The sequence below is a fragment of the Phodopus roborovskii genome, unplaced genomic scaffold (genome assembly GCF_943737965.1).
Source record: "Phodopus roborovskii unplaced genomic scaffold, PHOROB, whole genome shotgun sequence".
NCBI classification, from domain to species: domain Eukaryota; kingdom Metazoa; phylum Chordata; class Mammalia; order Rodentia; family Cricetidae; genus Phodopus; species Phodopus roborovskii.
Genome location: NW_026126418.1, coordinates 51,069,257 through 51,082,181, shown reverse-complemented (window position 1 = coordinate 51,082,181; position 12,925 = coordinate 51,069,257). Strand labels below are relative to the sequence as shown.

Sequence of the window (12,925 nt, the reverse complement as noted above, 5' to 3'; positions counted from 1 at the left end):
AGCAATACACCAGTTTTCAACAAGAGGAGTAGGGAAGTCACCTTTGCTCTCTCAAGCTGGATAGCTGCTTGCTGTTCTCTCTCTTGCCGAATCGCTTCCCGGTCCTCTTCCAGGGAGACATCGGAATCCGATGGCCTGCTTGTATAGGAATCCGCTGAACCCTGGGGAAAGAACACGGAAGGCTTACGTGAGGTGAAATGTAGCTTCTTACATTATCACTGTTATAACAGAATCCTGGGTGAGTGAGTTCCATTCATTGGCACAGAATTCAATGCACACCCATGGCCTCACTGCAGACATAGCTAAGCATCTCTGCCATGCAAAAGGTAGCAGTGTTGTGAAGGGAAATATGTTGACAAGATTAGAATTAGGAAGGAAATTGCAATAAGAACATGGTTTGCAACCCTTACTCCATCTGGTAACTGTTCATGGAACTAAAGTTGTCTCCCATTCTCTCTTGTATATTCTACGCAGCTAAGTGACAAGGGAAACTTGGGATGTTTATAAGGACTAAATCTTACCTATGTCTTGATGTCATTGTCTACTTCAGCACAGCTGCCATGCTACATTAGTAAAGCAGTAGTCTAGTTTCAATGGCAAGACCACTGTACTCTTACATCATCAAAATTTCAAATTTCAAAATTTCAAGCAGCCCTTTTGTGGGGTTAATGTGCACACTGAACAGAAAGCACCCTGAGAATGAAAACATGGATGTCCACAACCAAAGTCCATACCCAGGGTGCTCGCTGATCAGCAGGAGCACCCAGCCTGCCTGACATCCCCAAAGGATTGGGGAATGGCCAAGGTTACACCAGTGATGATGCTAGAAAGACAAATGAAAACTAAAGGATCTGATTGAAAATTATCCACTTTGCCACACAAAACAAAATAAAGCAAACTTACTCATCTCCCCCAAAACAACAAAAATCCCCACAATCCAACTGTGAAGACTTGCCCTTAGCTCCAATGTGGGTGCCCATAAAGATGGCTGCACTCCATCTTGGTAGAAGGACAGAGAGTTCAAAGCTGTCAGCAAGTCACAAGACCTAAAGGTCAAAGGTGTGGCTACAGAGGGATGTTTTGGCTATCTCAGTCTAAGTAACAACAGACCTGAATCTGAGTTGTGGATACTTCTGACCTCAAGGCTAGGGAACAAGAAGTTGCAGCTAAGGTGTGGTTATTGAACCCTTAGAATAAGTGAGGAAGAGAAGTCTGTTTGTTCCCTAGGCAACATGATACTGTGTTTCCCTTTTTGGATAAGGTATATAAGAGTGGTGAAAAATAAACTCGTGGCATTTCAGTATTGATCTGCCCTCCTGACCTTTATTCTCTCTCTGTCTCTTCTTTATTGTCTACAGGTAGCCTTTCCCTCATCCATACTCCACCACTCAGGTACAGACTTGGGGCTGCTCAGCTGGCTCTGATTGCAACCCCACAAAGACCGCTCCAGACACTCCAAAAGGAACATCAACCCAGCATTTCCTTAAGATGGCATCTGAAGCTGGTATTTGCATATATGATGACATTTGCACAGCAGAGGTACTGAGAAAATTGGTTATTTGTTTGGCATGTTTGTTAAAACAGACAGTTTTGAAAACCTTAGATCTAGTCACTCAGTGGAAAGTTCGTTATCTACTACACACAAATAAAATAATACAAGAGGCAGGCTAGTGGCACAGGTATGTAATTCCAGCTATTCAGAGGGCTGAGGCCTACCTGGGCTACACAGTGCATTCATAGGCAGCCTGAATAACTTAATAAGACCCTGTCTTAAGATAAGAAGTAAAATAAAAGGCTGGGGTTATAGCTCAGTAGGAAAGCCTTTGCCTAACATGTTCAAGACTCTGGTTTCCTTTCCCAGTCATCCTCAGGTTCTCCCCTCCCCCACTCCCCCACTCTCCTACCCCCGCCACACACACACACACACACACACACACACACACACAAAGAGGGGGTACACTTTAAGAAATGGTAAATTGGGTAAATGAAGTGGTTCAATGGATACAGCACTTGCTGCCAAGCAGGATAGTACAAATTTGATCCCCAGAATTCACATGGAGAAAAAGAGAATCAACTCCAGCAAGTTGTCCTCTGACCTCTATTCACATGCAGTGGTATAAACCCTCCCCACAAAACAAATAAAAAAAAAGTTTTAAAAGAAAGAAATGGCAAACAGTTGACCACTAGTCCCCTAAGACTTTTTTCAAAACCTACAGACAGCTGTATGAATATGCTGCCTGCCTACAGGGGCAACTTGTTTCTCAGCAAAGGGCATCACTTTAGCCCTCTGGGAAATCCCAGAACATATATCCTGGCATCCTAAAACAAGGACTCGTTGCTAGATGTCATGGGATACTTGTACACTGTGTAAAGATGTATTACAGTGACTAGTATAATAAAAAGCTGAATGGTCAATAGCTAGGCAGGAGTATAGGCAGGACTTTCCAGGACAGAAAGGAAAAGGAGAAGGAATCTAGGCATGCAGCAGATGCCACGAGACACAGAGAAGAAATAGGAGGTGCAAAAATGTAAGAGAGGTAATGTCACATGATAGAATGTAGATTAATATAAATGGGTTAATTCAAGTTATAAAAGCCAGTGAGACAAGTCTAAGCTAAAGGTCAGGCTTTCATAATTAATAAAATAAGTCTCCATGTTGTTGTAAGATGGTGGCTGACCAAAAAAAAAAAAAAAAAAAAAAAAAAAAAAGCTAACTACAAATGGCACCCAATGTGTGGCATGTAAATCCACACAGGACCTTAGAAAACTGAAAGAGAAAAAAAACAAGTTTCTAGTAGGCTCAGAGCCTGTGGCATGCACAGGCGTAACTCTTTTAGGAAGCCCTGCTACTGAGCACTTGAATGGCATTCACCGGGCAGCACACTACACAGTGGTGGTGGTGGTGGGAGACTGGGGAGAAGCGCCTCCTGGAGCTGGTGCAGATAGACTGGCTCCAGGCCCAACTGCAGGCCTGAGGCTTCACTCCCACCAACATGAAGGGGTGGGGTGAGTGGCCAGGCCATGCACTAAGTGGAGAGCCACGCAGCAGAGGACCTAGCTGCTGCTTAGCAGTTTAAGGCTTGGCTCATGAAAACACACAGAAAGTCAGGTCCAGGCCAAGAAAGCCTCTGGACAGATAAGCATGCCTAAAATGTGCTGAGATGCTGAAGAAAGAAAAGAAAATAGGTATAGACAGTCATAATAAATAGTTTTAAGATAATCAAGTCTTTAAAAAGAGAGTAAAGGCATATATATATTTATACACACATATATATGTATGTATATATATATGTATATATATATATATGTATATATATATGTATGTATACATACATACATATATGTATGTGGATGGATGGAAAGTAAAACACAGGGAATTTGGAGCTTACATAATACTTTGTTAACTTTGAATATTTTGAATGCTAATGAACAGAGAATAGCAGCTGCTGAAAGACATCGGTTTGTGGAAGGGACTGATGAATGAAACCACCTGATATACTTTAGGAATGCCTTGGCTTCAAAATGGAAGTGGGGAAATGTGTTGGGGGAGAGGTTATACTTTTGATTTCTTTTCCACAGGAAATGAAAAGCTATGGATTCTTCCAATGTTAATCGAGATCAGATTTGGCTCAGGGAGACCTCCTGAGGATCTTGGCTGCAGACATGAGGGGGAAAGCCAGGAAAGACTGCAGGACAGGTGACATATATGCTGATCCCTCTGAACAGCCGTAGACTGGATGATACAGGATAAATCTTGTTGGCGACAGAGTCCTCGTGACTACTTATTACATGCCATCCTTTCATATGGCATGGGTAGAGATTTACATTACATCTCAGTTATGTCATCCAAATGGATTTATAAAATTGACAGGTGCCTTTTATCTGCTCAAACACAAAGCAGAAAATCATCTTTAGCTGATTCATACACACCATACAATCTAGACTTGTGTTAATGCAGATATGTGTTATCTTAAAAGTTTGTGAGTTTTCAAAAATAGAAAGGACCAGGCACCAATAAAGACAAGTAGCCCATGTGATCCAGGTTCACAGAATGCCTCACGGCAGTTTCCCCAAAAATTTATATACAGAGCAACTTCAAAGCTGCTAGTTGAGCTGGTCCAGCCTCATAGCCTCACAGACTCCTGCAGCCAGGACTTCAGATGAGCTCTACACTTTCCCACCACACAGAGACCAAACAAAAAATATACAGCTAGCTTTCCTAGGACTTGATTATCAACCTGATTTTTGCAGGGTTTCCTAAAGATTTGTCACCCCCAAGACAACAGGAAGCAGTCTAGAGAATATGATACCCACATACCCAAGGTATAGGGTGGGTGGTTTTTGATAATTTGGTGGGTTATAAATGTTTGCCATTGTTAAGGGGGGTTGGTTAGAAGTTGTTACTGGTCATGGCCAGGGGGAAAAAACTAAACAAAGGAGGTTAGATTCAGGAATCTCTTTCTGAAAAGAAAATAGGGAAGATAAAAGAATAGTAGGATAAAAGGGTAGATTACTGAATTTACTTTTAAACTTAAACAATAGCTATTAATATCAAATGTTTTACATTGGTATGGATTTTTGTATTTGATACAAATTTAAGGTTATTATTGTTATACTGCCTATGCTTCTACTTTTGTTTAAGGTATTGTACCTATGCAGCTCTTTTAACAATGTATTGTAAAGTTCTAGACCTTGAAAACTATTATTACAAACTGTTTGGGATAATTAAGATAACAACCAAACTTCTAGTAATGGTTATATCTAGACAGAAATAAGCCCTATTTAGTCTCATGTATTTTAGATAAAGAGATGGTCTTCAAACACTTCAGAGACCTACAGAACACGGCATTTAAGATGTTGTAGTAACACAAGGTTTTTCATGAGAGTGAGACACATCTGCTCCTGGCAGCACTAATAAAATTCAGAAAAGATGATGGGTGTGAAGAAACTCCATATGGAGTTTGCTTTCTTTGTGGCAAAATTAGCCATTGGGCAAGAAACTACTCTTGTCTCGACTGCAGACAGTAGGCTGTCCACATTGGACAAGCAGAACACAAAAAAAGGTGACTGCTGTACTTCGCCAAGACAAGGAAGGCCAGTCCTTCAAAATTCCTGCTTCACAGAAAAGTCTGTCAGATAGTCTAGCCCAGAGGCTAAAGATGGATGCCCCAATATTGCAGAAGAACCTTGGGTGACTGTCCAGGTAGCCAGACATCTCTGTCATTTCTACAGTTTGGGAAGTTGTTTGCTCTGTACTTCCTGTTTACTCAGGCAATATTTTGACCTTCTCAGGTCTCTGATGGGGTTGAAGACTAGAAGGTTATTCCATCTTATTCATCACCAAATTTAAAAGAAAGAAAGGAAGGAAGGAGAAAAGAAAGGGAAAGGAACTTACAAGAGAGATGTAAAGTGCATAAAGCTGAGAGACACACAAGCTTAAGTTGTTTATCTAAGAAAATGTTTTGAGGTGTAAAAAGATATTTTCATGATGGTAATACAAATTATGATAGAAAGTGAATTAGAATCAAAACTTTAGACTCACCAAGATGGGATAGATAATAGTATTTTCCCCAAAATTACAAATAAAAATGGACTGGACATTGTGAATGTAATTCCTACCTGATAATTATTCTTATTGTATATAGTTTATGTTAGAGTTAAAACCTTTCCTTTTTGCTTAGACACAAGGGGTAAATGTTGTGAGAAAATATTTTTTTCTCTGCAAAAAATGTGTCTCTGCACAAGGCACCTTCTGATTAGTTTAATAAGAAACTGAGTGACAAATAGCTAGGCAGGAGAGGATAGGTGATACTTCCCAGCAGAGAGAGGAACTGGGAGGATGAACTAGGTGCTCGGATTTCACCAGCAGACTCAAGAAAGGTTGGACATGCTGTACTGAGGTAAAGAGTCATGTGGCATCATGTAGATGAAAAAATATGGATTAATTAAGTTATAAGAGCTAGTTGGAAGCAAGCCTAAGCTAAAGGTCAAGCTTTCATAATTATTATAAGTCCCCATGTAATTATTTGGGAGTTGGCGGCACAAAGAAAGCTTCCCTCTCTACAGGTAGAGGTTCCTTCAGAGAACTTTGTGAGTCCAGGTTTTACATACTGCCTCTACACTGGGAACTACACCTAGTTCCCAGGTTACTCTGAAACACTCTCCTCCTCTGCAAGAGGATGTATTATCTGTTTCATAGTATAAAATGCAGAAAGACACACTGGGCAGCCCACCATCCCCTAGTGCTCCCTATCACAAGGGTAGGGGGCTATATAGATGACTGAAACTCTTCATTCAACATCAGATTCAGCATGTGCAAAGCCCACACTTAGCTATACTTAATACTAAAATGCTACAAGACCCACCACATAGTGAAAACACAATAAATCAACTTTCTTGTTTCCATTTACTAGTGTTGGCCCAGGTCTATGCTGATTTTAAAAAAGAATTAAAATATAATTAATTTTTCAATTCACATACATATAAAATAGCTTATGTGAAATGTGACCATTTTTCTTATTGTATCTATTCTGAAGCAAATGCACTATGATAAATGCAATGTATCCAAATCCATGTGCTTACACAGTACTTTTCAAAGTGTCCTTCATAGAAGAAATGCATTTGTTAACCAAATTATTATTAAATTCCTCAGTGAAAATCTACTGGGGAGCAATATGGAGCCACAAAAGGGATAAAAGACAGGGTGACTTTGAGCCTCTGTCTAAAAAGAGGGCTACTTTAAATAGTTCAAAACAGAGTTCTGTCACAACACATCTTCCCAAATTTAGGTACACCTTCATAAAATCCAGACTGAGAATGAGAGATAGAGAGAAAAGACACCCCTCAAATATCAATAAAGGAAAACAGTTTTTGTAGAGCTGTGGGGTGGCCCATCCTAAGGCACTGTGTTGCACGGGCTACTCTGAGGCTATCTGAACCACAAAGAAACTAGAAAGTGTACCCTGGAAGGGAATACCCTTTGTGCTTGGTGCTTATGTGCTGATGAAGGCTACTATGTGCAATGCATGGGATAGCAGGTTGCCTATGCTATGCTATGAGAACAACCCATCCTCATCACCAGGAGATGCTTGTCTTGAAACCACCTTAATGACTCTTAAATCCCGGCATTCAGTCATTTCTGAGCATAAAAACATAACTCAAAGACTCCTATTCACATTTTCAAATATGATGAATAAGAATGAAAACAACCCAGAATGAAATAAGTTCTATATTGCCAAAAACATGGAGGTTTCTGTTTACTTCTATGTGGGCAAGAACACAGGAACCCTGAGAGCACTCTAACGCCCACTTCCATAACCACTGCTTCATCACCACAGTCATTCTGGACTTAGTCCAGACTCACATTTCTTTGAACAGGAAAACTATCATGACTGTCTCTCAGAGTTGGAGAGACAGCAGAAACCCTAAAGCCTAGATTCGGCTTCAGGGCTTGTTTGGTTGGCTAGGTATTGACTTGGTTTCTCTTTTTAAAGTTTATCTAAACTGGTCAAAAGAGAATATAAGCATGTCCTAGGAGGAAAGGAGAGACAGACAGAGGGAGGGAAGGAGGAGATGCCTGGCCTGGTCTAGAAGATGAAGTTCAAAAGATGGTAGGGGCTACAGCAGGTTTGACCAGACTGGGATGGTAGGAAGGGAATCCCAGAGGTCTGACTATTTAATTAACAAGAAAAATAGAAAAAAGGAAATAGCATAAGATACAACAGGATGATATATATACATTAACAACCCCTGCCATATGGTGACACACCTGAAATCCCACTACTCACAAGGCGGAGGCAGGAAAGCTGGCAGCTTGAGGCCAGTCTGACCTACATAGCAAGTTCCAGGCCAGTTTGATCTACACCAGGAGATATTGTTCCCACCAAAATAAATTCCAGAAAAGTGTTCTATAAAATGGGTGAGAAGTGATCAATGCAATTCATCAAGTGATCTAATATGGGACTACATGCCAAATGAGCAATTTTATATGTGGAAATGGGCTAAAAAAATGACTGTTTTAACTCCTTTTTTTTTTTAAGTCAATGTAGACATGTGCCAGCACTGATGGCTAGAGAAAGGAAAGCAAATTTATTGTCCTATGTAGCAGGTCTTGTGGTGTTTTAATATGTCAAGAAGCATGATGGTAACTGTCCCTTAAAGGTTCTTAAGCTGAGACCACTATAGACTTCACCTTAGAGAGGTGGTTCTCAACTTGTGGGTCACAACCCCTTTAGAGGGTTGAATGACCCTTTCACATGGCTCACATATTACATATCCTGCATACCAGACATTTATTTACATTTTTATTTATAACTGTAACAAAATTACAGTTATGAAGTAGCAACAAAAATAATTTTATGGTTGGGAGCCACCACAATATGAGGAACTGTATTAAAGGGCCACAACATTAGGAAGATTGAGAACCACCATCTTAGTTACTTCCAAGGAACCAACTAGAGCATCTGCAGTCTTGGAGTGAAGGTACTGAGTTTACATCATCTTGTTTTGTTGGCTGTAGCCCTGGCAAGTTGTTGGGAGCTTCTGAGTCCATTTCCTCCCTTTGCAGCAAGGTTAATTACATGTAAATTAGAGCTTCCTACTGATGAACTTGAGAGAGAACATCATATTTTATCACCCTGGGGGAAATTCAGGAAATGGAACCGTTAATCCTTGACTCCTTTAATTTAAGATCTGGCAACTTTTCAACAGTAAATTTTGGATTTCCCAGAGTTGACATATTATTTCTCCCACAACCTCCCCCCTCTTCCTCCTGCCTTCTCCCCATTCCTCTTCCACTTTTTAAAAAAGCTTTAGGGTACTGGGGGGAGTCTCAGTCAGTAAATATTTCTCATTCAAACATGAGGACCTGAGTTCATGAGGACCTAGAAGCCACATAAACAGGTGGGCTCAGCAGCTCATGCTTGCTGTCCCAGAGCTGGGGTTAGAGACGGGAGGATCCCTGGAGATCATTGTAGCTCCATGACTAGAATGGCCAGCCATTCTAGCAAATTCAGTGAGAGGACATGTCTGTAAAAGTAATATGAAGAGTCATAAAAGAAGATGCCCAAAATCAACCTCCATGCCTATGTGCACTCCACACATGTGTACCTCCAAACATGCACACACATAAACTTACAGATAACAGTTTTCATCACACTCTACTATTAAAACATTTCTACCACTTCAAAGAAGCCTGTGTCCACTTCTGTCTCTCTAGAGACTGAATCTCTAGTCACAGAAACCCCCTTACTTATTAAGCCTTCTAAAGTTGAAATAAGATGTCCATTTCCTGAGCAACTTTAATAGCTGGATATAGCTAACATATATTAGATTAAGGCAAGGAAACAGGAAAATCTAAAAATGCTTGGCTGTAAAATGCTGTGAGAACAGAATGGGGTCTTGCTAATGTTGCCTGTAGGGATTCATAGTTCTTCAGTCCTGAGTATCCACTAACAAGTTCATTCATGGATACCAGTCATCCACCTGGTACTGTTGGGATCCCTGTGTTAAACTTCACATGCAACTGATGGCTGCCATATTGTGGCAAGCAATAGAAGACATTCAAAATGTCAGTTTCCTGTCTGACATCAGACAAGTGAATCTTCAACTTAGTAAAAAAAAAAAAATTCCTAGATGTCTTTGTACTATTAGGATGGTCACAAGACATGGACTTGTGTCTGTGTCTCTCTGCTGAGCCTGCAGTAACTCCACAGTGTCCTTTTCCATGCTGCAGAAGGAACATTGCCTTTTCCTGACGACTTCCCTATATTTAACAGGATAGGTGAGTGACTCGACCACTCCAAGACAAAATATGTAAAAAGGTTTTAGGTGGCTTCTTTCTTCTTTAGGTGATTTTCTTTCTTCTCTTTGATCTCCTTCCCGAATCAGGTCCTTGGATCCTTGCTAGGGCACCAAGCTTGTCAGGATCCTAACTGCGTTTGGTGCAGCAGGACTTTGTGGGAAGGCACACACCTTCCCATCAAATCCGTCTCCTCTTTGTTCCATGGCTTACTTAGACTGCCAAAATTTCAACCTGTGGATTTCGTTTATCTCTATTTTAATGATAACTTGGCATTTTAGACATTAGCAGATAGATCTAAGATAACCATAAAAGTACCATGTCCTGTGACTCTGTAACAAAGCCAGGGCCATGGGCATGCTAGGAAAGGCTCCTACTATGAGCTCATCCCCACCACCACCCTTTTTCCAGGCAGGTTCTTATTACTATGTTGCCAAAAGTGGCATGGAACTCACAGCTTTCCTGCCCTGGCCTCTTCCTGTGATTATATAGGCATGTGTTATCAAACTCAGCTTGTGTTTTGTGGGGAAGAAACAAAATCTCTCTATGTAGCCCAAGAATTTGTTATGTTGCCCAAATTGTCTTCAAACTTGTAACCCCCCTCCTCCTGAGGGCTGGGATTACAGGTGGGTGTCCCACCCCAGTTGGAAGGTTTTCATTTTCATTTAAGTGATAACTTCTTCACAGTACTCACACTACACCCTTAAACATTATCCTTATAAAGATTGGATAGAAATACCCATTCTAGGAATAAGCAAATCCTTGTCATAATTTTTATTAGTAAAACATGAAGAAGTAAATCCTTTAATCACAGTTTTGCACAATTTATTTAAAAGGAAAAAGCAATCAGTTATAAGGTCTGTCTACCTAGTCTGATGATTGTTGTAACTGCCCTGATTTCAGATGATGTCTCTTTGGATTGAAGTTTGAAAAGACCCATCAGTCGAGTAAACCCAAAGTGACTACACAGGTCCAGGGAGAGCGATGACAGGCAGGTCAGAGGTGAGGGTGATGGCACTCTCTAAGGCCTTTCGGGCATTCTGGGGAATGAGAAGCTGAGATTTGAGCCAGCAGGCTTGCAGATTCAACCAGGCAGCAGGAGCTTTTACCTGAGTCCAGCCTAGAAAATCAAGATAAACATCTACCCTACTTCATTATGTAACTAGGTACCTACAGGTCAAAGGTCCTTCTCTGGGTATGCTGAACAAAGCTGGCTCCTTCTAAAATGGCTGCCAGAGTGACTACCAGATGACCTCTGGCTTCATTATAATTCCATCTGTGTGCTGTGACAAACCTTCCAGTTCTATGACAGCTGACAGTTGTCATGGAAGCCACTTAAAAGAACCACAAAAGAAGGAAAATGCACAGAGCCCAACCCTCCCATCCACCTACTCCCATAAGTGACATGAATAATGCCCCCACTTGTTAGTACATCTTTCCGCCTGTGTTGGCTACTTTCCTCACTGCTGTGATGAAATAACCTCACAGAAGCAATTTTAAAAAAGAAAGGGTTAGTCCAGTTCATAGTCTGAGCATTCAGTCCATCGCAGTGGGGAAGGCACAGTGGCAGGAGACAGTAGCAGCTGCTCACATTACATTACATAGCACAGAGAGGTGACTATTGCAGCTCAGGCCAATTCCTCCTCTTTATTTAGTAGGGGAACACAGCTGGGGTCACAACCTATGAATGGTACCACCCATAATTTAAGGTGGGTCTTCCCACCTCCCTCAACTCAATTTAGAAACTTCCTCAGAGACATGCCCAAAGGTTTGTTGCCATGGTGATTCTTAACCCCATCAAGTTGACAACAAATCATTCACACCCTCATTTCTTTTCTTCTCTAGCTATAATTTTGTGATCCACAGGGGTTGAAAAGTTGATTTGAGAAGATTACTTCACATGTCTATTCTCGGCCAAAAATCAATGTCTCTTTTACAACTCAACTGGCTTCCCCTTGTTATCGGTTCCACAACTCAAAGAAGGGAAAGCAATACCATTTGAGGGCAAAACTGGAAACAGACTGAACCAACAACATAAAAATTTGGGAAAGAACAACAACAACAAAAAATGGCTTTGACATTCAGTCATTAACATGTGTGTGTTGCTCAATCAATTAGCACAAGTAAAGAAAAAACCCTCTGTGGAGCTGAAGAGAAACAAAAGGTGTAAGGATCTGTGAGTTCAACAAGGACTTTATCACTGTAGGATGAGAATGAGGAGCAAGGCTGGGCTGGGGAAAGGAGGGGAGATGCCACAAGAAGTAGCTCAAGTCACCATGGTAACTATTCCCTCATCAGCCACACCCTGAGCAGCTTGGTCAACTCTCTGAGGGCTTGTGACAATGCATGGGACATAATCGAGTATCTGGGCTGAGCACTTGGCCGATCCCAGTGCTGGCTCCGAGAGGCATTAGCTTCAGGGCCAGGTCTCCAGACAAGAGTGGCATCTCAAGCTCCAGTAATGGGAGTTTCTACAGAGCCATCTGTGAGGAAACCCTGCCTCACTGCCTTCACAAGGCATGGTGCCCACAGCTCAGGCATCTCTTGATTCTTATAAATATGGACTTCACAGGTCTTCTGGAAAGTGGGTGATCCCTTTCCACATTTCCCCCAGAGTGGTTCACAGATTAACCCATGAAACCTTCTTTACACCAGGGCCTAGCTCCTTGACAGTCAGACTAGAGACACAGTAATAACATGTATGCTTCACCTTAGGGCAATCGTGTCTTCAAAGAGCAACACTCTTCTGCTGTCAGATAAAGCAAGAAACCACACACCCTGTTTTAAGGGGGGGGGGGAGGAGAGACTTGACCACACCCATGCTGTTTCTGTAGCCTTAGGAACCAACCAACTGGTAAAAACTCTTCCTTAGACAATGCACTGGAATGGCTCTTTTGCCAAGCAACGTTTCTAATGGGAAAATGTGCAAGTGGAGCTAACAGAAATAGAAGCGTAGGGGCCAGGACAGGTAGCTCAGTGAATAGTGTGTGGTTGGCATTCCCAGGGTTCTGGATTTTATCTCTAGCACTGTGCCCGCTCCTCCCCTCCCCACCAACTCCAAAATCAGCCCTGAGGTGGCCTAAGGTAAATGGAAACAGACTCAAGCCTTATCTGAGGCTGGGGTGG

General features: G+C 41.6%; 1 protein-coding gene across 5 annotated transcripts in view; it reads right to left on the bottom strand.

Annotated features, from left to right (window-relative positions):
* The window catches only part of Cacnb4 (calcium voltage-gated channel auxiliary subunit beta 4), a 243,446-nt gene that overhangs the window by 39,723 nt on the left and 190,798 nt on the right, over positions 1 to 12,925 (bottom strand). For all 5 annotated transcript variants that reach the window (XM_051184699.1, XM_051184700.1, XM_051184701.1 and 2 more), the window contains one exon: positions 42 to 161. In XM_051184699.1, the coding sequence (XP_051040656.1) occupies positions 42 to 161 (120 nt within the window). The remainder of the gene's footprint in view (positions 1 to 41; positions 162 to 12,925) is intronic.